This window comes from Papio anubis, chromosome 5 (genome assembly GCF_008728515.1).
Source record: "Papio anubis isolate 15944 chromosome 5, Panubis1.0, whole genome shotgun sequence".
Classification (NCBI taxonomy): Eukaryota; Metazoa; Chordata; class Mammalia; order Primates; family Cercopithecidae; genus Papio; species Papio anubis.
This window is the reverse complement of record NC_044980.1, coordinates 130939305-130966067: the sequence shown is the minus strand read 5'-3', so window position 1 is coordinate 130966067 and position 26763 is coordinate 130939305. Positions and strand designations below refer to the sequence as shown.

General features: G+C 47.1%; 1 protein-coding gene and 1 pseudogene across 1 annotated transcript; both read left to right on the top strand.

Annotated features, from left to right (window-relative positions):
• The first annotated feature begins 1237 nt into the window (after positions 1-1237).
• On the top strand, positions 1238-23597 carry GFRA3 (GDNF family receptor alpha 3). The gene is made up of 8 exons (XM_003900158.3): positions 1238-1572; positions 11141-11428; positions 16315-16407; positions 18006-18318; positions 21815-21918; positions 22080-22214; positions 22605-22693; positions 22921-23597. The coding sequence occupies exons 1-8, from the start codon at positions 1473-1475 to the stop codon at positions 23008-23010; spliced, it is 1212 nt and encodes a 403-aa protein (XP_003900207.1). The 5' UTR covers positions 1238-1472; the 3' UTR covers positions 23011-23597.
• On the top strand, positions 7729-8778 carry LOC108586437 (annotated as a pseudogene).
• Positions 23598-26763: the final 3166 nt, after the last annotated feature.

Here is a 26763-nt window from a genome sequence, read left to right as displayed (position 1 = left end):
CTGGGGGAAAACAGGCCTTGTACAAAAGCTGAGTAGCCAGATGTTCACTTTACAGCTCTTCTATAAAACTGGCAGGGCAGATATAGATTAAAACGAAGGACAAACTCCATTTAAAGTGCATTACAGCTCAGGAACCAGCACCCCCTGGGCAGGAGAAGGGAGGGAAGGGCACAGAGGCCACATCAGTCTCCTTCCTTATCTAGGGCCACATGTCTCTCTCCTAGCTTTGCCAAGGGTGATTTACACCCCCAGCTGGAATGACTCTCTTTCTGGGCTGATTACATCGGCAAATGCCCCCCAGAGGCCACAGCAGGATGGCCATATTCAGAAGCAGCAGCCAATAAATCTCAGAGGTTTATATTGCAATTCTCAGTACTCCCCGCTGGCCCTCTGCCAGGCTGGCTGTGGAAGTAAGGAGGGGGTCAAGTTAGAGGGTTAGGGGATGAAACCCTCCACTTCCTTTCATCACCCTCTTCTCCTCTCTTTCTATGCACTGCTCATTCTTCCAAGCCATTCTGCTTCTGGCTTTATCCTGGGATCTTGTGGGATCCTGGGATCTTATTGACCTAGGCCCAATAAATACCCTTATCCTTATGAGTAGACGTCCTGTGTTCTGGGCACAGATGTGTTTCTACCTAGTTGTTTAATCCTGATAGAGCAGCTTGCTCTCTGAAACTGTCATCATGTGAAAAGGATGGGTTCCTAATTGGTCTCTCCAGGCACCTTCCTTAGTGAGCTTTGGTCCAAGGAAATCTCTGCTATTTAGTGGAGGGTTTAATCTTTGCATCTTCCCTCATGACACCATCGGGGCTGAATTTTGGAATCTAATGCCCCAGGTGTGCTCCCCCGGCAAAGCCATTCCACCTGTCTGTGACCCATCTTTGCAGAATCTTGAGCTTAATAGCCCCCAGTCTTACCCTAGAAGACACTTAGGAGGGGAAAAACGAGATCATAGATGTGCCAATTCTAAGAAAAACAAATACTAGAAATGCAAGTGCCCTTGTGTTGGCTTGTTCAAGTTTTGTTACAAAATCTCTTTTGTGGTAGTGTCTGTTCTGTGATGTGTGGGTGAGTGGAATCCGGAAAGTGAGAAAGGGTGCTTTTTTTGGAGAAATATTTGGTTCCCCTAGATGGCGAGTTTCCAGCGGCAGCTTCCACAGTGTCTTGCTAGGCGAAGTTGGCAGACGGCAGGTGGGCCGCCTCGGAAGAGCAACCTCTTCCGCGCCAGCCCGGCGGCTCCCGGGGCGCCGGCCCTCCCTCGCCCCCACCCGCTTCGTCCCTCGGTCTAGCGCTGGAGGGGCGTGGTGCGGTCGCGCGCTTCGGAGTTGGAGGGCGGCGCCCAGGACCCTGGTGGGAAAGTGTGTGCGTCGCGCGGGAGGGCGGGAGTGGGAGGTGCCGGCCGGGGGAGCCCCGCTCACAGAGCTCCAGCGGAGGAGCGAGGGGAGCGCGGAGCCCGGCGCCCACAGCTCGCCATGGTGCGCCCCCCGAGCCCGCGACCGCTGCCTCCCGTAGTCCTGATGTTGCTGTTGCTGCTGCTGCTGCTGCCGCCGTCGCCGCTGCCTCTCGCAGCCGGTGAGTGTCGGAGCGCGCACCGGCCGGGGGTGCAGGGGGAGGGGGAGGTGAGGTGTAGGCGAAGCCCGGGGCACCTGCCCGGAGAGGGCGCAGCAGCCTCCCGGTGCACCCGAGCCGAGCCAGGGGAACTGGAGCAGGAAGCGCAGGGTGCCTGCAAGGGGCTGAGGTCACACCTAACACAGTGTGCGAACTGAGGTAGACTGAGTGCCAGCAATGGCCTGGTCACCCAAGCATCTCCTCCTCGCCCCTTTCCCCGCCCCGGCCCATTCCCTCTTTTGAAGTAGGTCTACACAGTCACAGAACAACCCATAGCCAGGTCATTACCAAGACAGCGTCTCTAGGAGGCAGGGAGAATCAGAAACAGTGTCATTTGCTCCACGTGGACTTTAACTCTTCCATCTGCTTTAAGGACTGAGGAAGAAACTAGGTACAGGTGAAGAAAAAGAAGTTTGTTAGAACTGACTTGTTTGATGACCTTCTATAATAGCAGGGCTCAGAAGCCGTCTAGCACAGTGACTTGCCCCTTGGATAATAAATAATCCACAATAGATGTTTTGTAGATGTAGTTCAAGGCCTGGTCTTAGAAACAGGCCACTCCCCCAAGGAAGAACAGTGTGGGATCCGAGATCCCTGGAAGGCTCATGGCCTTCGTGAGTGGTATGGGTGTGTGGAATCTTATTAAGAGACTTAATGAAGGGACTCCTAAGACAGAGAGACCACCACACTGCCCTGAGACCTCAGTCCCCAAGGCAGTGCTGTAGAAATGCTGCCTTGAGAGAGATATGGAGGGAAGGAGGGAAAACCCTGGTCTGTCCACCTGCCAACATCAGTAAGTCAGGGCAGCAAGACATCACCAGTCTGATTTGACTGCCTAGGAAATTTCACTAATCCTAAAGGTTATGGCTGCATGTCAGGATCAGGGGAAAACATTAAACACCTTTCTCATTAAATGATCCAGTGTTGGTGACAGATCTATTTTCCACAGTAATACTTGACAGCAATGACTTCTGGTTAAGTGGCCTCATTGAAAATCCATAAAACAGTCATCTAGGAGGTGCCATGTAGAGCCAAGTGCTCTTCAAGAGCACAGACCAACAGAGGGCTTTGGGGGTGGAAAATACCACTGCTCAGGGCCTGCTAAAAGCCAAGTATATAGGAGACCTCCGATTCGTAGGGAAGTGGTGTCATGTACTGAAAATCCTTCTGAAGTAGAGAGGAGGCTAGAGTCCCGGGTTCTAGCCTTGACTCAGTCTTGACTTGCTACATCCCCTGGTGCACATTACTTTTCTTTGTTCACCAATCTATAAAATGGGTACCTGGGCTGTGGGCCTCATTGATGAGAAACAAATGAGGATCTTGTGCCCTAAGGCATAGCCTGATCTGACCCCTTCTGTAGCTACTCATTCTCTGATGAGCCAAGAAGCAGAAAACAAAGTTACAAAACCAGGTTGCTAACAAATCAATATGAAATAGACGTGGCAGTGGCTGCATAAATAAGGAGGTGGGGCAAGTAATGGAGAGTGGTATGGACTATAACAAGCTGGAAAAGGTATGACTTGTCAGAAGGGGGCAGTCATTACTCAACTCCACCTGTTACATGTGGGCCCAAGTGTTTCCATTTTTCAAGACAAATTGGAAATTAATAGTTTTATTTGAAATCTGATTTTTTTTTTTTTTTTTTGAGACAGGGTATCAATCTGTCACCTAGGCTGGAGTTCAGTGGTGTGATTCCAGTTCACTGCAGCCTCGACCTCCCATACTCAAGCGATCCTTCTGCCTCAGCCTCCCCAGTAGCTGGTCTGAAGGAGAGTGCCACCACACCTGGTTAATTTTTGTATTTTTTGTAGAGACTGGTTTTTGCCATCTCTGATGCCCAGGCTGATCTTGAATACTGGGCTCAAACAATCTGCTCACCTTGGCCTCCCAAAGTGCTGAAATTATAGCTGTGCGTCACCGCACCCAGCCTAAAATCTGATTTTTAAATGTTGGCCACTAATTACAACTTTAAGAAAATACTGGCCGGGTGCGGTGGCTCACACCTATAATCCCAGCACTTTGGGAGGCCGAGATGGGCAGATCACGAGGTCAGGAGATTGAGACCATCCTGGCTAACACAGTGAAATCCTGTCTCTACTAAAAAATAGAAAAAATTAGCCGGGCGTGGTGGTGGGTGCCTGTAGTCCCAGCTACTCAGGAGGCTGAGGCAGAGCTTGCAGGCAGCCGAGATAGCGCCACTGCACTCCAGCCTGGGCGACAGAGCGAGACTCCATCTCAAAAAAAAAAGAAAAAAAAAAAAGAAAAGAAAATACTGTGAACGTGCAAAACAAAACAAAACAAAACCCCAAAAAACAAAAAAAACAAAACACACACACACACACACACACACACACACAAAAAAAAAAAAAAAAAAAAAACAGAAAAAGAAAATACTGCCGGGCATTTTAGCTCACTCCTATAATCCCAGCATTTTGGGAGGCCAAGGTGGGCGAATTGCTTGAGCTCGGGAGTTCGAGACCAGCCTGGGCAACATGATGAAAGCCCATCTCTACAAAAGATACAAAAATTAGCTGGGCATGGTAGTACATGCATGCAGTCCCAGCTACTTGGGAGGCTGAGGTGGGAGAATTCACTTGAGCCTGGGAAGTTGAGGCTGCAGGCTGCAATGAGTGGCGATTGTACCACTGCACTCCAGTCTGGGTGACAGAGATTAAAAGAAAGAAAAGAAAAGTAAAGAAAAGAAAAGAGAAAAAGGAACAGAACTTTGCTGACTAAAAAAAAAACCACATTTGGACACTGGATCAAATTATGACCTTTGCCCTGGATCAAGTCCTGTTTCACAATCCAGGAAACACAAGTTCCACCTTGTTGAGATGAAATTTAATGTGGCCCCGAAGTTCTTTGTTGAGATGAATGCCCCTAAATCCATCACTGCTCAAACTTGGTAGTGTCAACTAAGAAATTGTTTTCTTTTGAAAAGTTTACAACTCAATAGTTAGTACAGTTAAATATGTACAGCCAGGCGCAGTGGCTCACACCTGTAATCCCAGCACTTTGTTGAGGCCGAGGCGGGCAGATCACCTGAGGTCAGGAGTTCGAGGCCAGCCTGACCAACATGGAGAAATTCCTGGGTAACAAGAGCAAAACTCCATCTCAAAAAAAAAAAATTATAGTCCAGTTACAGCAATAGGACTTGAATCTGCTACTTTGTGTACTTACCACTTATTGGGTACCTACCTACTGGAAGTAACATCGTAAACCTGTAGAAATTCCTCAATCTTTTTAAATCCATGTTCCCTTTTGGTAAATATATAAAATATCATACCTTCCTTAAATACTTTTTGAAATCTCAAAAGCTTTTTCTTTCATCTTCTACGTGTAAAATTATCAAATATGCTTTTTGGAAATACATATTTCCTAGAGAAATTCTGATATACTTTTTCTTTTCCGTAGGTTATTGGGGTACATACAGGTGGCGTTTGGTTACATGAATAAGTTCTTTAGTGCTGATTCGTGAGATTTTGGTGCACCCATCACCCGAGAAGTATATACCGTACCCTATTTGTAGTCTTTTATCCCTTCCCCCCGCCATGCTTCCCCCCAAGTCCCCAAGTCCATTGTATCATTCTTATGCCTTTGCATCCTCATAGCTTATCTCCCATATATCAGTGAGAATATACGATGTTTGGTTTTCCATTCCTGAGTTACTTCACTTAGAATAATAGTCTCCAATCTCATCTAGGTTGCTGCGAATGCTGTTAATTCATTCCTTCCCTTTTTTTTTTTTTTTTTTTTTTTTGAGATGGAGTCACCCAGGCTGGAGTGCAGTGGTGTGATCTCGGCTCTCTGCAAGCTCTGCCTCCCGGGTTCACGCCAGTTTCCTGCCTCAGCCTCCCAAGTAGCTGGGTCTACAGGTGCCCGCCACCACACCTGGCTAATTTTTTTTTGTATTTTTAGTGGAGATGGGGTTTCACCATATTAGCCAGGATGGTCTTGATCTCCTGACCTCATGATCTGCCCATCTCGGCCTCCCAAAGTTCTGGGATTACAGGCGTGAGCTACCACACCCGGCCAATTAATTCCTTTTTATGGCTGAATAGTATTCTATTGTATCACAATTTCTGTATCCACTCGTTTATTGATGGGCATTTGGGTTGGTTCTATGATTTTGCAATTGCAGATTGTGCTGCTATAAACATGAGTGTGCAAGTATCTTTTTTTGTTTAATGACTTCTTTTCCTCTGGGTAGACACCCAGTAGTGGGATTGCTGGATCACATGGTAATTCTACTTTTTTTTTTTTTTTTTTTGAGATGGAGTCTCGCTCTGTTACCAGGCTAGAGTGCAGTGGCACAGTCTCAGCTCACTGCAACCTCCGCCTCCCGGGTTCAAGCAATTCTCCTGCCTCAGCCTCCTGAGTAGCTGGGACTATAGGCACATGCCACCACGCCCAGCTAATTTTTGTATTTGTAGTAGAGATCGGGTTTCACCCTGTTGGCCAGGACGGTCTCGATCTCTTGACCTTGTGATCTGCCGGCCTCGGCTTCCCAAAGTGCTTGGATTACAGGTGTGAGCCACTGCATCTGGCTTTTTTTTCTTTCCAGACAGAGTTTTGCTCTTGTCCCCTAGGCTGCAGTGCAATGACTTGATCTCATCTCACTGAAACCTCTGCTTCCTGGATTCAAGTGATTCTCCAGCCTCAGCCTCTTGAGTAGCTGAGATTACAGGTGACTGCCACCATACCCAGCTAATTTTTGTATTTTTAGTAGAGATGGAGTTTTGCAGTGTTGGCTGGGCTGGTCTCGAACTCCTGACCTCAGGTGATCTGCCCACCTCAACCTCCCAAAGTGCTGGGATTACAGGTGTGAGCCCATGCCCAGCCTACTTTTAGCTCTTTAAGGAATCTCCAGACTGTTTTCCTCAGTGACTGTACCAGTTTACATTCCCACCAGCAGTGTAGATTAGTAGTTCCCTGATCACTGCATCCGTGCCAACATCTACTGTTTTTTGATTTTTTGATTATGGCCATTCTTGAAGGAGTAAAGTGCTATCACATTGTGGATTTGATTTGCATTTTACTGATCATGAGTGATGTTGAGCAATTTTTCATATGTTGGCTATTCGTATATCTTCTTTTGAGAATTGTCTATTCATGTCCTTAGCCCACTTTTTGATGGGATTGTTTGTTTTTTTCTTTTTCTTTTTTTTGAGATGGAGTCTTGCTCTGTCGCCCAGGCTGGAGTGCAGTGGCGTGATCTCAGCTCACTGCAAGCTCTGCCTCCTGGGTTCACACCATTGTCCTGCCTCAACCTCCGGAGTAGCTGGGACTACAGGCGTTCACCACCACACCCAGCTAATTTTTTGTAGTTTTAGTAGAGATGGGGTTTCACCATGTTAGTCGGGATGGTCTGATCTCCTGACCTCATGATCCGCCCGCCTCGGCCTCCCAAAGTGCTGCAATTACCAGCTTGAGCCACCGCGCCCGGCCGATTGTTTTTTTCTTGCTGATTTGTTTGAGTTTGTTGTAGATTCTGAATATTAGTCCTTTGTCAGATGTATAGATTGTGAAAATTTTCTCCCACTCTGTGGGTTGTCTGTTTACTCTGCTGACTGTTCCTTTTGCTGTGTAGAAGCTCTTTAGTTTAATTAAGTACCAGTTATTCATCTTTTTTTTTTTTGCATTTGCTTTTGGGTTCTTGGTCATGAAATCCTTGCCTAAGTCAAGGTCTAGAAGGATTTTTCCAATGTTGTCTTCTAGAATTGTTATAGTTTCAGGTCTTAGATTTAAGTTCTTCTTTTTTTTTTTTTTTTTTTTTTTTTCAGATGGAGTCTCACCCTGTTGCCCAGGCTGGAGTGCAGTGGCATGATCTCGGCTCACTGCAACCTCTGCCTCCTGGGTTCAAGCAATTCTCCTGCCTCGGCCTCCTGTGTAGCTCGTATTACAGGTGCCCCCCGCCCACCCACCACACCCAGCTAATTTTTGTATTTTTAATAGAGGCGGTGTTTCACCATGCTGGTTAGGCTGGTCTTGAACTCCTGACCTCAGGTAATCCACCCACCTTGGCCTCCCAAAGTGCTGGGATTACAGGTGTGGTGGCCAGATTTAAGTTCTTAATCCATCTTGAGTTGATTTTTGTATAAGATGAGAGATGAGGACCCAGTTTCATTCTCCTACATGTGGCTAGCCAATTATCCCAGTACCATTTGTTGAAAAGGGTGTTCTTTCCCCACTTTATGTTTTTGTTTGCTTTGCTGAAGATTAGTTGGCTGTACTGGGGCAAAACTAATCTCTGATGTTAGAGATAAAGTTACTACCTTTTTGATCCACCATCTGCAGTGGAGTCACCACCAAAATGCAGATTTTCATAACACCCTTTATGGAGAAAGCCATCGCTCTTGAGGTTGAACCCTTGAATACAAGGAAATGTAAAAGCCAAGATCCAGGATAAGGAAGGAATTTCTCCTGACCAGTAGTAAAGACTGATCTTTGCTGGCAAGCAACTGGAAGACGGATGTGCTTTGTCTGACTATAACATTCAAAAGGAGTCCACTTGTCTTGTGTTGAGACTTTGTGGTGGTCCTGAGAAAAGGAAGAAGTCTTACACTACTCCCAAAAAGAATAGGCCGGACACTGTGGCTCATGACTGTAATCCCAGCACTTTGGAAGGCCGAGGTGGATGGATCGCTTGAGGCCAGGAGTTCGAGACCAGCCTGGCCAACATGGTGAAACCACCTCTCTACTAAAATTACAAAACCCAGCTCGGTATGGTGGCACGTGCCTGTAATCCCAGCTACTTGGGTGGCTGAGGAAGGTGAATCACTTGAACCCAGGAGGCGGAAATTGCAGAGAGCTGAGATCATGCCACTGCACTCCAACCTGGACAACAGAGTAAGACCTGGTCTCAAAAAAAAAAAAAAAAAGGAAAAAAAAAGCATAAAAGAAAGAAGGTGGAGCTGGCTGTCCTGAAATACCATAAGGTGGATGAGAATAGCAAAAATAGTCACCTTCGTCAGGAGTGCCCTTCAGGTGAATGTGGTGCTGGAGTGTTTATGACCAACCACTCTGACAGACACTATTGTGGCAAATGTCTGACCTATTGCTTCAGCAAACCAGAAGACAAGTAAAAGAAATGAAGACAGGCTGAGTGCGGTGGCTCACACTTTTAATCCTAGCACTTTGGAAGGCCAAGGCGGGTGGATCACTTGAGGTTAGGAGTTCAAGACCAGCCTGGGCAACATGGTTAAACCCTTTCTTTACTAAAAGTACAAAAATTAACTGGGCATTGTGGTGGGTGCCTGTAGTCCCAGCTACTTGGGAGGCTGAGGCAGGAGAATCGCTTGAACCCAGGAGGCAGAGGTTGCAAGGTTGCAGTGAGCTGAGATCGCATCACTGCACTCCAGCCTGACTCTGTCTCAAAAAAAAAAAAAAAGAAAAGAAAAAAATATAAAAAGAAATGAAGATACTGGTTTACTTGGGAGCACAGTGACTAGAAGAGGGCTTCAGGGGTACTGGTAATATTCTATCCTTTATCTGGATTCTGGCTACTCAAGTATATTCAATTTGTGAAATCCATTGAGCTATACATTTTTGATTCATGTACTTTTCTGTGTTATACCTCAACAAAAAGTTTATTACCAAGGAAGGTGTACAAATGGCTAACAAGCCCATAAAAATATGCTCAACATTTGTACACATAAGGGAACATATATGCTCCCTTAGTCATTAGGGAAATGCAAATGAAAACCTCAATGAGATGCCACTTCGTGCTCACAAGGATGGTTATAATTTTTTTAATGGGAAATAACAAGAGTTGGCAGTATGTATAGAAACTAGAATCCTCGTACATTGCTGATGGGAATGTAAAATGGTGCAGCTTCTGTGAAAAACAATTTGGCGGTTCCTCAAAAAGTTAAACATAGAATTACCGTATGACCCAGCAATTCCACCCCTAGGTATGTATCCCAAAGAACAAAAAACAGGTGTTCAAACAAATACTTGTACATGAAATGCTCATCAAAGCGCTATTCACAATAACCAAAAGGCAGAAGCAACCCAAGTGTCCATGAACTGAAGAATAGATAAACAAAATGTAGGATATTGATATAATGAAATATTATTCATCCATAAAGAACAATGAGGTACTGGCTGGGTGCGGTGGCTCATGCCTGTAATCCCAGCACTTTGGGAGGCCAAGGCAGGCAGATCACCTGAGGTCAGAAGTTCAGGACCGGCCTGACCAACGTGATGAAAACCGATCTCTACTAAAAATACAAAAATTAGCCAGGTGTGGTGGCATGTGCCTGCAGTCCCAACTACTCAGGAGGCTGAGGTAGGAGGATTGCTTGAACCCAGGAGGTCAAGCCTGCAGTGAGCTGCAGTGCTACTGCACTCCAGCCTGGGACATAGAGCAAGACCCTATCTAAAAAAGAAAAAGGAAAAGAAGGAGAAGAGAAGGAGAAGAAAGGACAAGGGAAGAAGGAGAAAAGTTGATGGTGGCTTGATCTAAGGAGTTAGTGACACCCATGGAGAAAAGTGGGCAGATTCCAGATGTGTTGTGAAGTTGACAGGACTTGTTGGATTGAACACAGGCTGTGAAAGGAAGAGATGAATTAAGGTGCGGTGGCTCACACCTGTAATCCCAGCACTTTGGGAGGCCAAGGTGGGAGGATCACCCAAGGTCAGGAGTTTGAGACCAGCCTGACCAACATGGAGAGACCCCGTCTCTACTAAAAATATAAAATTAGCTGGGTGTGTGATAATGCATGCCTGTAATTCCAGCTACTTGGGAGGCTGAGGCAGGAGAATTGCTTGAACCTGGGAGGCGGAGGTTGTGTTGAGCCAAGATCACGCCATTGTACTCCAACCAGGGCAACAAGGGTGAAACTCTGTCTCAAAAAAAAAAAAAAAAAAAAAAATTTTTCTCCTAGATTTCAATCTTTGAACAGCTAGGGAGATGATGATGTTCTGTTACCCCATGTTGAGCACCCTAAATCCTAGGATGCAGGGGATTCCTTCCAGGCTGTGGAGGAATCTTGGTATTTCTGAGTAAGAGACAGGGTTGGTGTACCCTTTCTTTCCTCCTGGAATTAGCTCTCTACCCCAACCCCAGCCAGTTTCCACCTTCAGGTATTTTTAAATGACTTTTAATGGGAGACTCAAAGTTATTGCTGACTGCCATTTAGCACTCCCTTGTCCATTCTCAACTCTCTGGTTCTGATACTAGCCCTGCCCATGGCATGACTCTGCCGGGGCCCCCTTCCTCTGTGCCTGTCAGGGTCATCAGGCTCGCCTTCAAACAACTATCCCCTTTGCCTCCCTGAAGGCTGAGCAGCCTCTCTGCAAACCCCTATTGTTGGACCTGGTCTGTTCTGTCTGGACTGTGGCAGCTGCAGACTATCTAGTCCTGCTGGGCTTCTCTCTCTCTCCACGCTTATTCCTAAAAGCCTTTTGTGCTACCCTAAGACTTTCACAAAGTTTCATCAGGAGTATCCGTCTTCCAACCTCGTGACTTGGTATTCCCAGACAGCTACTCTAACCTTATGTGAGTCTCACCTGGTATCTCCCTTTACAGGAGACCCCCTTCCCACAGAAAGCCGGCTCATGAACAGCTGTCTCCAGGCCAGGAGAAAGTGCCAGGCTGATCCCATTTGCAGTGCTGCCTACCACCACCTGGATTCCTGCACCTCTAGCATAAGCACCCCACTGCCCTCAGAGGAGCCTTCAGTCCCTGCGGACTGCCTGGAGGCAGCACAGCAACTCAGGAACAGCTCTCTGATAGGCTGCATGTGCCACCGGCGCATGAAGAACCAGGTTGCCTGCTTGGACATCTATTGGACCGTTCACCGTGCCCGCAGCCTTGGTGAGGCTCCCATTATAGAGTGGGCTAAGCTGGGGAAGATGGCTCTAGGGGGTTGTTTTTTAATCCTGCAGGATATGGGCCACGTGGTAGATTCTGATGAGGAGGATAATGAAGCTCTGCATTTGACATCAGAAAAGGTGGGGGGATAATACCAGGATCTCCTTGGGGCCCCATAACACTGCCCTCTCTTCTCCCTACTTCCCCCTTTCTTACCTGGCAACATGTCAGTTCCCACTTAGCAGAGCTGTGAACCAGGCTGAGGCCCAACCTGGGGAGTTCCTGGAACAGATGGTATGGACAGTAGATGGGAGAAAAGAGTCTTAACCCATAAATAGGCTCCAAATACCAAGTTCAGAGAAATGGGGAGGTAACATCTTGGTCCAGCCTTTAACAGAAAGAATACTCATTAACCAGCCAGGAGATGTAAGAGAGAGAAGGCACAGAAAGAGCCAAAGAGGAGCTGCCTGTCACTCTTTCCATAGGACCCTTATTAGTCAGCTTTTACCGGACTATGTTGCTGTAACAAAACAGCAACTTGCAAATACAAAGGTTTAATTCTTGCTCATGTTCTGTATTGGCTCTTCCATGGGTCTTATTCATTCTGGGATCCAGGCTCAAGGTGCAGCCTCTGTCCGGGATGTTCCCTTCTCGTGGCAGGAGGAAATGAGCATTGGTAGAACCACATGATGATTTTTAAAGTTTCTGCTCAGATCTTATATACACTACATCTGCTTACATTTCATTCAGAGAGCAAGTCACATGGCCAAGCCTCACATCACTGGATTGAGAATTGTACTTCTCCCACAGGGAGATACCAAAAATCTCATGGCAATAAATGAGGATATACAATCTTACAGGGAAGGCAAAGAATGATTGGAAACAATAATACAATCTATCATTGTCAAGTATTCATTTACTTCCCTTCTGCAAGTAAAATACACCCACCTATTTTCCATGAAAGATGCCCTAAGAGCTCTGTTCAAACATGACATCAGGCCGGGCACAGTGGCTCACACCTGTAATCCCAGCACTTTGGGAGGCCAAGGAAGGCAGATCACTTGCATTCAGGAGTTTAAGATCAACCTGGCCAACATGGTGAAACCTCATCTCTACTAAAAATACAAAAAATTAGCTGGGCGTGGTGGTGGGCGCCTGTAATCGCAGGCTATTTGGGAAGCTGAGGCAGGAGAATCACTTGAACCGGAGAAGCAGAGGTTTCAGTGAGTCGAGATTGCACTACTGCACTCCAGCCTGGGCGACAGGGTGAGACTCTGTCTCGAAAAAACAAGCAAACAAACAAACATGACATCAGGCTTCAAGTCTAGGATCTCATGATAGTTTTCAAATTGGGTCTGGATGTGGCTCCTCTTGATCTAAAAACTTATGAACTAAAAAGACAAGTCATCTGCTTTCTATATGTACTCACCACACAATAAAGGAACAGGGTCAGGATAACCACAACAAACATTGTCAGAAAGGGGAGGAATGGGCATCTAGGTGTGGTGACTCACACCTGTAACTTCAGCACCTTGGGAGGCCAAGGCGGGAGTATCCCTAAAGCCCAGGAGTTCGAGACCAGCCTGGACAACGTAGTGAGCGCCCATCACTACAAAAAGATAAATAAATTAGCTGAGTGTGGTGGTGTACAACTGTGGTCCCAGCTACTCGGGAGGCTGAGGTGGGAGGATCACTTGAGCCCAGGATTTTGAGTCTGCAGTGAGCCATGACCACACCACTGCGCTCCAGCATGGGTGACAGAGCGAGACCCTGTCTCAAATAAATAAATGAATGAATGAATGAATGAGAGACACACACAGCAGACATTGATTCATAGCAATTCTGAGATCCTGCTACACAAATGTTGTAAGGACCCTCTTCCCTGGGAATAGGGATTGCTCTTTAATAAGGCCCTGTTTTTGCTCTACAGGAGTAGTTGCCCTATCCATTGTTTTCCACAACTCTTGGTCCAGCCCTCTGGAAAGGTCCTTCCTCTTTCAGTTTTCTCTTTGACCACATTTGAAAAGGGCATTAGGGACTACAATTTACCTGGGGACTGAGCCGCATTCTCAGCCTGCTTCCTGCCCGAGAAATGTTGGGCCATTTTAAGTCTCAAATAGTCACAGTCTCTTTTAATCTACACTGGTAGCTCTTTGTAGTACAACTCTCTGAAAACATAATTGCTGCTTATGTCTTTGATTTCTATCATCTCATGTGCCTGTGGCCTTTCCCACAATTCAAGACATGCCTCTTTTTCTACACCTAATTAGAAGCACCTAGCCCTTATCAGGCTTCTGTGGAAGAGCCACTACTTTAGTCTTTTTTCACTGAGTACATTTGTCCAACTGGCAGGACTTATTGGAACCATCTTAATCAACTGAAAGATCTCCACAAACAGTATGATAGCCACATAACTCATTTGGTCTTTCCCCCAAGGCTGAGTTGTAATCAGCTTTATCACTCAAAGCATTTTTTTTAATGTTTTATCTTTTACCTTATGAATACGAGAAACAGTGGCATTTCTTTTCTTTTCTTTTCTTTTCTTTTCTTTTTTTGAAACAGAGTCTTGCTCTGTTGCCCTGGCTGGAGTGCAGTGGCTTGATCTCGGCTCACTGCAACCTCTGCCTCCCAGGTTTAAGTGATTCTCCTGCCTCAGGCTTCTGAGTAGCTGGCACCTGCCACCATGCCCAGCTAATTTTTGTATTTTTAGTAGAGAGAGGGTTTCACCATGTTGGTCAGGCTGGTCTCAAACTCCTGACCTTGTGATCTGCCCGCCTCAGCCTCCCAAAATGCTAGAATTACAGGTGTGAGTCACCACGCCCAGCACAGTTGCATTTCTTAATCCTACAAGTCCTGAAATTTCTAGATTATCTTTTCCTCCACATTTGGGAACTGGCCAATTCTTTTCTGAGCTTATGTCTTGTAGTACCTTGCCAAATGCAGCCAATAGCAATCAAGACATACTAGTAAACTGCTTCTCAGTTTCCCCTAACAGTACAAGCTCATTCAGCATATAACCTTCCCAGTTATCATAGGCAACAATTTTACCAGATGCTTTGCCACTGCATAATGAAGACTGCCATCTTTCTAGCCCCCAGTAACAGCTTCTTTACCACCCACTGCCCAGTACCAAAACCAATGACACACATTATATTATTTTATTTCTGTAGCACTCCACTTCTAGGTACCAATTGCATTTTATTTTTGCTGTTTTTTTAGTCGGAGTCTCACTTGTCACCCAGGCTGGAGTGCAGTGGCACATTCATAGCTCACTGCAGCCTCAACCTCCTGAGCTCAAGTGGTCCTCCCACCTCAGCCTCCCGAGTAGCTGGGACTACATGTGTGTGCCACCGGACCCAGCTAATTTTAAAATTTTTTGTAGAGATGAAGTCCTGCTGTGTTTCCCAGGCTGGTCTTGAGCTCCTGGGCTCAAGGAATATTCCCGCCTCAGCCTCCCAGTTGCATTTTTTTTTTTGTAAGATGGAGCCTCACTCTGTCACCCAGGCTGGAGTGCAGTGGCATGGTCGTGGCTCACTGCAGCTTCCGCCTCCTGGGTTCAAGTGATTCTCCCACCTCAGCCTCCTGGGTAGCTGGGATTACAGGCATGCGCCACCACGCCCAACTAATTTTTTTTTTTTTTTTTTTTTTTTGAGACGGAGTCTCACTCTGTTGCCCAGGCTGGAGTGCAGTGGCATGATCTTGGCTCACTGCAAGCTCCACCTCCCAGGTTCACGCCATTCACCTGCCTCAGCCTCCCGAGTAGCTGGGACTACAGTCACCCGCCACCACACCCGGCTAATTTTTTGTATTTTTAGTGGAGATGGGGTTACACTGTTAGCCAGGATGGTCTCGATCTCCTGACCTCGTGATCCTCCCACTTCAGCCTACCAAAGTGCTTGGATTATAGGCATGAGCCGCCGCGCCTGGCTAATTTTTATATTTTCAGTAGAGATGGGGTTTCACCATGTTGACCAGGCTGGTCTTGAACTCCTGACCTCAGGTGATCCACCCGCCTAGGCATCCCAAAGTGCTAGGATTACAGCTGTGAGCCACCGCACCTGGCGCCCCATTGCATTTTTAGTAAGAATTTGCTAGGTTATGCTCTTGTAACAACCAGTTCCCAAATCTCTGGCTTTCAACAACAAAAATGTATTTCTTGCTCATGTTACACATCTGCTGGAGGCTTCTATGAGTTGGCCTTGTCTCTGTTCTGCTTGTCTTCTTCACTGGAGGATCCAGGCTGGTAGAGGAGAAAGAGTAGCAGCAGAACCACGTGAGGGTCTTAAAGCTTCTGCTCAGATGTGATTTACATCACTTCAGCTCACAATCCACAGGCCAGAGCAAGTCACATGGCCAAGCCTGCCATCAGTGGGGTGAGGAAGTGTACGCCTCTCACAGGGAGTGTGAAAGTTACATGGTAACAGGTGGGGAAGTATAATCCTCCCAAAGGGTGGGGAACAAATAATTGGAAACAATAATACAGTTTGCCACACTCCTTGTTCCCTGTTTTCTACTCCTCATCCTAATCACTTCTCTTTCCGAACTTCCTCGGAGGCTTCTCCCTGAATCCTCTTGCCTCCCTACACTGTGTGCTGATAAGTGCGATGGTGCTCAGCATATTTATTTATCTCACTTATACCGTGGTGCTAAGCACACAGTGTGCTCAACAAATGGTAGCTCTTATTATTCTTATAGTTTATTGGTGGAGCCCAGCCTATACCTTATGGCCCTGCATTTTTCTCGTCTCTGCACAGCTTGCAGCTGGTTAGGTAGAGGCTGTGCTTTTCCTTTTCTCCACAGGGCTTTGAGGTCTGAGCCAGCAGCTTCAGCCCCTCCCACCTACCCCACCCTGATCCTCAGCCTTCTGGTGCTCCCCACCTTGTCTCTAGGTAACTATGAGCTGGATGTCTCCCCCTATGAAGACACAGTGACCAGCAAACCCTGGAAAATGAATCTCAGCAAACTGAACATGCTCAAACCAGGTGTGGAGGGCAATTAGGCTCGGGAACCAGAGGCTGGGGCTGGACCCTGGAGGAAGGGTGACTGGGGAGGGGCACAAGTTGGGGGGCTTATAAGGGGAAAGTTTCTAGCCTACCAGGTGACTAAGGAAGACTGTGTCAGGCTGGAAGTGTGAGCTCTGGGGCATGGTCTGGTCTCACAGGTGTCTCCAAAGGACAGCAGTTATTAGGGAGGCCATTGAAGAGAGCCCATTAGAGCTCCCTGTTTCTACAAGGCGGGCCCCTGCAAAGGGTGTGGTGGGAGTGGCAGCAGCCCCAGGAAAAATTGTGCTGAAATGAAGTATTTACTTGCATTCAAGGCAGCTGGGAAAGTAGCCTTTTTGTCCCTGAAGACTAGGAAATTGCTGTTTTCAACCATTCTAATGGGATGGGCGAGGTGTTGGGCAGGAAAAGAGAGTGTGACTCTGCACGGGGTGACTCAGGGTGGGGAGCCATCAGTCTGGCAAGGACTGTGATGCATGTTTTTCAGGAAAGTGAGACTATGAGTTAATTGAGGAAAAACATACACACATGCTTTTTGAGAAAGATGTGAGCTTTGCTGTATAGTCAGTTTTTTATCATTAGAATTAGAATTTTGAGAAAAAGGCATAGAGTTACATGCATGAAAAACTCTTAGTGACAAGCTTAGCAAATAACCTGTTGCAATTACTTGATTACTATGGCTGCTGGAATATTCTGTTAATAGAAATAATAATTTCCCAAGATTCAGAGTATGGGGAACAGAGTATACATGAATCAATAAATGAAAGATGGGCAGGTGACATTAAAATGGAACAGGATAGGTGCAGATGAAGCCAAAACCAAACCAGAAACCTCAACTAGAATTTGGCTGCATCTGTTTTGGACAGTTTTGAAAGTGCTTCAGAATGTTGCAGGTACTCTGGGTTATCTTTTCTATCTTCAGCTCTCACAGCGCAGCACTGAGGAAAGAGGTATGGTTTTCTGAGCTTTCTGGCCGCTTGAATTCTAGATAAATGGGTGTTCAATGCATATAGATGATGATAGTGATTATTCTTATTATTTTACCTAGTCAAGATGAGGAGTTGGGCCGGGCACGGTGGCTCATGCCTGTAATCCCAGCACTTTGGGAGGCCAAGGTGGGCAGATCTCCTGAGGTCGGGAGTTCAAGACCAGCCTGGCTAACATGATGAAACCCCGTTTCTACTAAAAATACAAAAAAATTAGCCGGGCGTCGTGGCGCGTGCCTGTAATCCCAGCTACTCGGGAGGCTGAGGCAGGAGAATTGCTTGAACCCAGGAGGCGGAGGTTGCAGTGAGCTGAGATCTCGCCACTGCACTCCAGCCTGGGCAACAAGAGCAAAACTCCGTCTAAAAAAAAAAAAAAAGAGGAGTAGGATGGGGAAGGCTTCAGAAGAGCAGGCAGAGTTTGTGGGGAGAGGGGAAGCCCTGGATTAGGAGTGGGTTTATTCAGGACAGGCTTTCTTTTCCTCCTATATCCACTACCTTCCTTGTCAAATCAGGGGTTTTCCGGGGTTCCTATGGAGCCTGGGCTGCAGGCATGCAGAGGGCCCAGCCCAGTGACTCCGTGCCCTTTCCCCCCAGACTCAGACCTCTGCCTCAAGTTTGCCATGCTGTGTACTCTAAATGACAAGTGTGACCGGCTGCGCAAGGCCTACGGGGAGGCGTGCTCTGGGCCCCACTGCCAGCGCCACGTCTGCCTCAGGCAGCTGCTCACTTTCTTCGAAAAGGCCGCCGAGCCTCATGCGCAAGGCCTGCTACTGTGCCCATGCGCCCCCAACGACCGGGGCTGCGGGGAGCGCCGGCGCAACACCATCGCCCCCAGCTGCGCGCTGCCACCTGTGGCCCCCAACTGCCTGGAGCTGCGGCGCCTCTGCTTCTCCGACCCGCTTTGCAGGTGTGTGGTTTGGGAAGACAGGGTGGGCAGGGATGTGGCACACGCCACTCCTTCCTGGCCATGTTCCTGTGCTGAGCAGGGTCTGACCCTCCCAGGGAACCGTGGACCCACTGGCTACTTTACCAAGTAGCTACACTGGATATTTTGTGAAAGTCTTTTCTCAAAAAGAATATGTTTTTTTTTCTTTGCTGTAAAATCTCAGGAAATATAAAAATGTATTTTAAAATATCATTCAAAATTCTATCACCTGAAGATAATCTATCATACTTTGGGAAGCATTTCCTTCCAGTCATTTTTCTATCCAGATAACAAAAGTAGACATTCTGGGAATATATTTGTGCCTTACTTTTTTTCTCTTATGGCACATCTCATGAGCATTTTTCCGTGGAGGTGGTGTGGGGTAGTGGTAAGAGGGGATCTGAAATCAGACAGGTGTGAATTTAAATCCTGGGTCTCTGCGATCTTGAGCACATCACTTAACCTAAAAATTCCATCACTAAACCTAAGGTTCCATTTAGTCTCCTGTAAAAACTGGGATAATAATGCAGACCTCATGGGATTTTGGTGAGAGTTAAATTACATAATTTATATAGAGTGGTGTAGAGTACCGGTGAAGAGTAAGTGCTCAATAAATGGTAGTGCTTATTTTTTCATTTACTGTCCTTTAAGAACTTTTTTCTTTTTTTTTCTTTTTCTTTCCTTTTTTTTTTTTTTTTTTTTTTTAAGACGGAGTCTCACTCTGTCGCCTAGGCTGGAGTGCAGTGGCCGGATCTCAGCTCACTGCAAGCTCCGCCTCCCGGGTTCACGCCATTCTCCTGCCTCGGCCACCTGAGTAGCTGGGGACTACAGGCGCCCGCCACCTTGCCCAGCTAGTTTTTTTGTATTTTTTAGTAGAGACGGGGTTTCACTGTGTTAGCCAGGATGGTCTCGATCTCCTGACCTCGTGATCCGCCAGTCTCGTCCTCCCAAAGTGTTGCGATTACAGGCTTGAACCACTGCGTCCGGCCTTTTTTTTTTTTTTTGAGACAGAGTCCCCCTCTGTCACCCAGGCTGGAGTGCAGTGGCACGATCTCGGCTCACTGCAACCTCTTTCTCCCAGGTTCAAGCGATTCTCCTGCCTCAGCCTCTCGAGTAGCTAGGACTACAGGCTTGTGCCACCATGCCCAGCTAATTTTTGTATTTTTAGTAGAGATGGGGTTTCACTATGTTGGCCAGGCTGGTCTTGAACTCCTGACCTTGTTATCAGCCTGCCTCGGCCTCCCGAAGTGCTAGGATTATGGGTGTGAGTCACCATGCCCAGCCAAGAACTTGATTTTTAAATACCTGCATTATATTCCATGTATGGATGCCCTACACTTTATTTAACCATTCCTCTATTGCTAGATATTTAGGTTGTTTTTTGTTTTGTTTTGTTTTTAAGATGGAGTCTCATTTTGTTGCCCAGGCTGGAGTGCAGCTGTGCGATCTCGGCTCACTACAGCCTCCTCCTCCTGGGTTCAAGGGATACTCCCCCTTCAGCCTCCCGAGTAGCTGGGATTACAGGCGCCCGCCACCATGCCCAGCTAATTTTTTTTTTTTTTTTTTTTTTTGTATTTTCAATAGTGATGGGGTTTCGCTGTGCTGGCCAGGCTAGTCTCGAACTCCTGGCCTCAGGTGATCTGCCCGCCTTGGCCTCCTAAAGTACTGGGATTATAGGTGTGAGCCACCGCGTCCAGCCAGGTTGGTTCTTTTTTTTCCTTCTTTTTTTTTTTTTTTTTTTTGAGACAGTCTTGCTCTATCACCCAGGCTGGAGGGCAGTGCTCACTGCAGCCTCCATCTCCTGGGTTCAAGCAATTCTCCTGCCTCAGCCTCCTGAGTAGGCTGGGACTATAAGTGCACACCACAGTGCCCAGCTAATTTTTGTATTTTCAGTAGGGATGGGGTTTTGCCACATTGGCCAGGCCAGTGTTGAACTCCTGAGCTCAAGTGATCAGCCCACTTCAGCCTCCCAAAATGCTGGGATTATAGGCATGAGCCACCATGCTTGTCCAACTCTTACTGTTTAATCTTTGTGCACTAATGTAATTATTACTTAGGATGTGCTGCTACTAGTGCCATGGCCAGATCAAAGGACATGGGAGATTTGTAAGGTATTTGATAGATTTGATAAATATTCTCTTCAGGAAATTTGAAATTCTGATCTGGCTTTCCTGTGTCTTCTCAGGATAAAACACTCACAAAATTGAAGCTATCATTCATTCAAGTGACATTTGTTGACAATAACCTTGGTTTGCAACTTGGTTCTCCTACTTAGTTCTTTGTAACCTTGGGCAAGTTACTTAACCTCTGAGACTACCACTTTCCTCATCTGTAAACTATATAGGGCTCCTGCCATCCATTGTGGGCTCCTTCCTTCCTTCCTCCATTCATCCGTCCTTCCTTCCTTCCTTCCTTCCTTCCTATCTCCCTTCTTCCTTTCCCTTTCCTTCCCTCCCTCCTTTCCTTTCCCTCCCTCCCTCCCTCCTCCCTCCCTCCCTCCCTCCCTCCCTCCCTCCTCCCTTCCTTCCTTCCTTCCTTCCTTCCTTCCTTCCTTCCCCTTCCTTCCTTCCTTCCTTCCTTCCTTTCTTTCTTTCTTTCTTTCTTTCTTTCTTTCTTTCTTTCTTTCTTTCTTTCTTTCTTTCTTTCTTTCTTTTTTTCTTTTCTCTCTCTCTCTCTCTCTCTCTCTCTTTCTTTCTTTCTTTCTTTCTTTTCTTTCTTGATAGGGTCTTGCTATGTTGCTCAGGGTGGTCTCCAACTCCTGAGCTCAACTGATTCTCCCACCTCAGCCTCCCAAGTAGCTGGGATTACAGGCGTGAGCCGATACGCCTGGCTTATGCATTCTCTTGCTTCATCCTCACAAAATCCATGAGGTAGTGCTGCTGTCATCTCTATTTTATAGTTGAAGAAACTGAGGTTAAAGAAACTATCTGAGATCTCATAAGTAGGGATCGTGGAGCCCAAACTCAGAGTGAAATGCTGTGGGTTCCGAGGAATGGTACATTTAATTGTGACAGGGGCACACTTCACAGAGGTAGAGGTCCTGGGCCAGGCTCTGAAGGCAGAGGAGGATTTGACACGACAATGGGCATTCCAAGCTAATGGGACATGAGGGAGAAGGCCACAGGCCGGACCCTCAAGGGTGACTCTTGAAATTTTCCTGGCTGAGTGCAGTGGCTCACACCTGTAATCCCAGCACTTTGGGAGGCCAAGGCAGGTGGGTCACCTGAGGTCAGGAGTTTGAGACCAGCCTGGCCAACATGGTGAAACCCTATCTCTACTAAAAATAAAAAATTAGCCAGGTGTGGTGGCACGCACCTGTAGTCCCAGCTACTCGGGAGGCTGAGGCAGGAGAATCACTTGAACCTGAGAGGCGGAGGTTACAGTGAGCCAAGATTGAGCCACTGCACTCCAGCCTGGGCAAGAAAGAGTGAGATACCATCTCAAAAAAAAAACAAGAAAGAAATTTCCCTTCTTCCAGATCACGCCTGGTGGATTTCCAGACCCACTGCCATCCCATGGACATCCTAGGAACTTGTGCAACAGAGCAGTCCAGATGTCTACGAGCATACCTGGGGCTGATTGGTGAGGCTGGGGGCATGTGTAGGGAACCCCATGTTGGCTAGGCCTGAGGGTAAGAATGCTCTGGAGATAAAGGATGTGATCCTGTCATGGGTGGAATAAGGTGGGAGCTAAAGTTAGGGTTAGCCTAGGCCCTGACTACCCTTTCCCTCTTCACTCCACAGGGACTGCCATGACCCCCAACTTTGTCAGCAATGTCAACACCAGTGTTGCCTTAAGCTGCACCTGTCGAGGCAGTGGCAACCTGCAGGAGGAGTGTGAACAGCTGGAAGGGTTCTTCTCCCACAACCCTTGCCTCAGTGAGTGTGCTGTACTTGCTCCCAGCCCCCGGGGCTGAGTCAGCTGGACTCAAGAGAAGGAAAAGGGTCAACTCTGTGGCCCAGGCTGGTTCCATCCATCTCCACCAGACAGAGCAGCTTCTAGCATAGGCTTTCATTGCCGCAGCTCGGGCCTTTCTTCTGTCTCCCACTCCCTGAGAAACCTCCCACGCTGCCTGTTCAACCTGTCTGGAACCCAGGAATATCTCCAGCTCAAGAAACAAGTAGAATGAGAGAGTATCCTACTTCCACCTCCCACCCACTTGCTCCCCTATCGCCCAGGGTCCCCGTGGCATTCCCTTTCCTTCCTGGGGAGCCTGAGAAATCTCCTGCCCCTATACCCTTCCAATGAGCCTTCTCTCCTCTCTTCAGCGGAGGCCATTGCAGCTAAGATGCGTTTTCACAGCCAGCTCTTCTACCAGGACTGGCCACACCCTACCTTTGCTGTGATGGCACACCAGGTAGGGCCTCCTCTGTTACACCCCTCAGACTTTACTGGGCCAGCTGGGGAAAACCCAAATTAGGCAGACAAAGGGATAGAGGTGGGGGGCTGACCTCCTCATTGCCATGAATATAGAGACCTCTACTAGATACCTCAGGGGAAGGGGAATACCTCTTGACTGAGGCTGAGGTAGTGAAGGGGTTGAAGAAAATCCCCTGAGATAACTCTATTCCATTTCTTCCACAGAATGAAAACCGTGCTCTGAGGTCACAACCCTGGGCGCCCTCTCTTTTCTCCTGCACGCTTCCCTTGATTCTGCTCCTGAGCCTATGGTAGCTGGACTTCCCTAGGGCCCTCTTCCCCTCCACCACATCCAGCCAGACTTGCAGCCCACAAGGCGTTAGGAAAGGACAGCAGCAGAAAGAGGTGCAGTGCACAGATGAGGGCACAGGAGAAGCTAACGGTTATGACCTCCAGATCCTTATTGGTCTGGTCCTCATTCCCTCCACCCCGTCTCCACTTCTGATTCATGCTGCCCCTCCTTGGTGACCACAATTTAGCCATATCATCTGGTGGTGACCAGCTCCACCAAGCCCCTTTCTAAGCCCTTCCTCTTGACTACCAGGATCACCAGAATCTAATAAGTTAGCCATTCTCTATTGCATTCCATGTTAGGGTTAGGGTAGGCAGGACTGGGTGTTCTGAGGTAGCCTAGAAAGACATTATCCTTTGTGAGGAAGGTTCCTGCCCACTCATCTCCTCCTCTGAATGGTGGATGGAAACCTACTGCCTGCACTGCCCTGTCCCCGGATCCTGCAGAACATCTGGGCATCAGGAGCTGGAGCCTATGGGCCTTGCTTTATTCCTATTATTGTCCTAAAGTCCCTCTGGGCTCTTGGATCATGATTAAACCTTTGACTTAAGACTTTGCTCTTTTTCCATTTTCTCAAATTTTGAATATCTGTAGAACTAGGGTGTTAATGAAAGAACACAGACCAGGTGATGAGACACAGCAACCCTACCACCAACTGCTATATGACTTCAGGTATATCTCCTAGCCTCTCTGTGTTCTTGACATGGTGTTGTAATTAAAAATAGCTTATGTGAGGCTGTGGACCCGGGATCTGTCCCAGCTCCAGCCATTTCTTGGATACTGCCTGGGATCTGCCACAGATGGGGATTCTTAGTCAACCACACCATTTATTGAATACCTGCTTGGGTTATTGGCCTGCTCCAGATCATAATGGGGGCCAGAGGAAAAGACAGATTGGTTCTTTTCTTCTCTCTTTTTTTTTTTTTTTTTTTGACTCAAAGTCTTGATCTGTCGCCCAGTCTGGAGTGCAGTGGTGCGATCTTGGCTCACTGCAACCTCCTCCTCCCAGGTTCAAGCAATTCTCCTGCCTCAGCCTCCCAAGCAGCTGGGACTACAAGCGTGTGCCACCATGCCCAGCCAATTTTTGTATTTTTATTAGAGACGAGTTTCACCATATTGGCCAGACTGGTCTCGAACTCCTGACTTCAGGTGATCTGCCCGCCTCAGCCTGCCAAAGTGCTGGGATTACAAGTGTGAGCCACCATGCCTGGCCCAGAGATTGTTCTTGATCTCAGGGAATTTGTAATCCTATTGGGATAAGGACACACCCACCCATGCAAAGTATAATAGTTGGAAGAATGTATTTATAGAGCTCTGGACATCTGTCTATTAATTGATTCACTCACTCTTTCAATAAGCATCTGATGAATGCTGACTCTGCAAGACACTGTTTTGTGTGCAAGAGATTCCAGGATAAAAGGACTCAGATCCTATGTTCAAACCTTTTACACACCAGAGCAGGGAAGCAGACAACAGTCCATAAGAGCAGTGCAGTATGATAAGTGATATATAATAATTACGATAATCCTTTTCTTTTTTTTTTTTTTTTGAGACAGTCTCGCTCTGTCACCCAGGCTGGAGTGCAGTGGCATGATCTTGGCTCACTGCAACCTCTGTCTCCCAGGTTCAAGCGATTCTCCTGCCTCAGCCTCCCAAGCAACTGGGATTACAGGCTCACGCCATCACACAAGGCTAATTTTTTGTATTTTTAGTAGAGACACAGTTTCATTATGTTGGCTAGCCTGGTCTCGAACTCCTGACCTCAGGTGATCCACCCGCCTCAGTCTCCCAAAGTGCTGGGATTATAGGCGGGAGCCCCCGTGCCTGGCCCTAATTATGATAATCCTCATTTTTGGAGCCCATATTGTGTGCCAAGTACTACTGCGCATTAACTGTGTGCAAATACATCCATTAATTCGTTTAATCCTCCAGCAACATTTGAGTTTGTGAATCACAAGCTGTTAATATGTGACCTTGGGCTTAGCCTCACTGGGCCTCACTATCCATACCTGTAACATGGAAAATCATGGCACCCACCTCATGAGGAATGAGATAATCCATGTAAAAGCATTGTAGCTGACATACAGTAAAAACTCACAAAAGTTAACAATTATGTGTTTTTGTAGAGAATTTGGACATTACAGACAATTCTAAAGAAGAAAGCAAAATCTTTAAGCTCGCACTGTCAAGTGTCCAGACTGCTCCCTGCATATCTGTGACCTTGAGAATCTATGGGCATGTGTAATGTTACATAAGTGGGGTCACACACTGGATAGCAAAGTGCAAGTCACAGACATCATTCAGCATCCGTGAGTAGAGTTGAGCTATATCATTCTATTTATCATCTGCATGACATGAACTTATATGAATGCATATTCATACATGCATAGTTTAACCAGTTCTGTGTTGATGGATATTTGGTTGTCTTCCCATTCTTCTCTGAGCCAAGTTTAAGGCAGCGAGGGAGGTGACTGTGGGTAGGATGTACACAAGGCTGCCAGAGTGGTGGGTGGAATCTGTAAGTCTCTCTATATACATTTCGTATTCCCGTAGCCTGCACAGCCCCAGGAAATGCTCAGCCAGGCTGCCTCCCTGAAAACTCCAGTGGGACACTGAGTTGACCTTCCTTCTTCCCCTCCCAGGAAGATCTCTGAGCAGTCAAGTCCTCTCCATTTGCCCTGGCTTCATTAACCTGGGGCTGGGGGTGTGAATGGTGTAGTCATTTCTTGCTGAGTACTTGAATTAGACTAATAGGTCATGTATGCTTTTCTCTGAAGAAGGCCCAAATTTCTGGTAAACAACCAGACCACATTTCCAGCCCAGGGCCCAGAGCCAAGACCCTGGGTCAGGGTGCAGTGGCTGAACTGAAGCTTTTAATGGTGTCATGGCTGTCTGGGATAGTTAATGCCATTATACTAGCTTCTGGGCAACAAGGTAGGAAGGACTTTTGGTAGCAGTGGTAAATGGAGAGTGCTAAATTACGAGTCTCTCCATGGTTGGGGTGGATCAGACTATCTCCTAAACAACTATCTCCAAATTCATTCATTCATTTATTCATTCATTCAACAAACCTTTAATAAGCACTTGTCTTGTCCCAGGTCTTGAGTATTTTTGCAGGAGATAAGATCTGGGCCGGGCACAGTGGCTCACGCCTGTAATCCCAACACTTGGGGAGGCCAAGGCAGGTGGGTCACCTGAAGTCAGGAGTTTGAGACCAGCCTGGTCAACATGGTGAAACCCCATCTCTGTTAAAAATACAAAAATTAGCTGCATGTGGTGGCGGACACATGCAATCCCAGCTATTCAGGAGGCTGAAGCAGGAGAATCGCTTGAATCCGGGAGGCAGAGTTTACAGTGAGCCGAGATTGCTCCATTGCATTCCAGCCTGGGCGACAGGGCGAGACTCCATCTCAAAAAAAAAAAAAAAAAAAAAATCTGTCCCTGTCAAGTCATGAGCCATGGCTTTAATGAAGAAGCAGCCCAGGTCTGGCAACTGGACCCTAAGTTTCAGTTGTTGGGATTCTTCAGTTAGCCTGGTTGATTATCACACTCAGCTATTTGACCTCAGAAAACGTTGTTCACATTTCTGAGCCACTATTTCCTCACCTAGAGTGAGGATGCCAATAGAATACATAACTTAACAAGTTGCAGTCTTTGTTTTGCTTTGTTTTTAGTAAAGCAAATTAATTTCAGCCAAAAGACTAATTGGCAATATG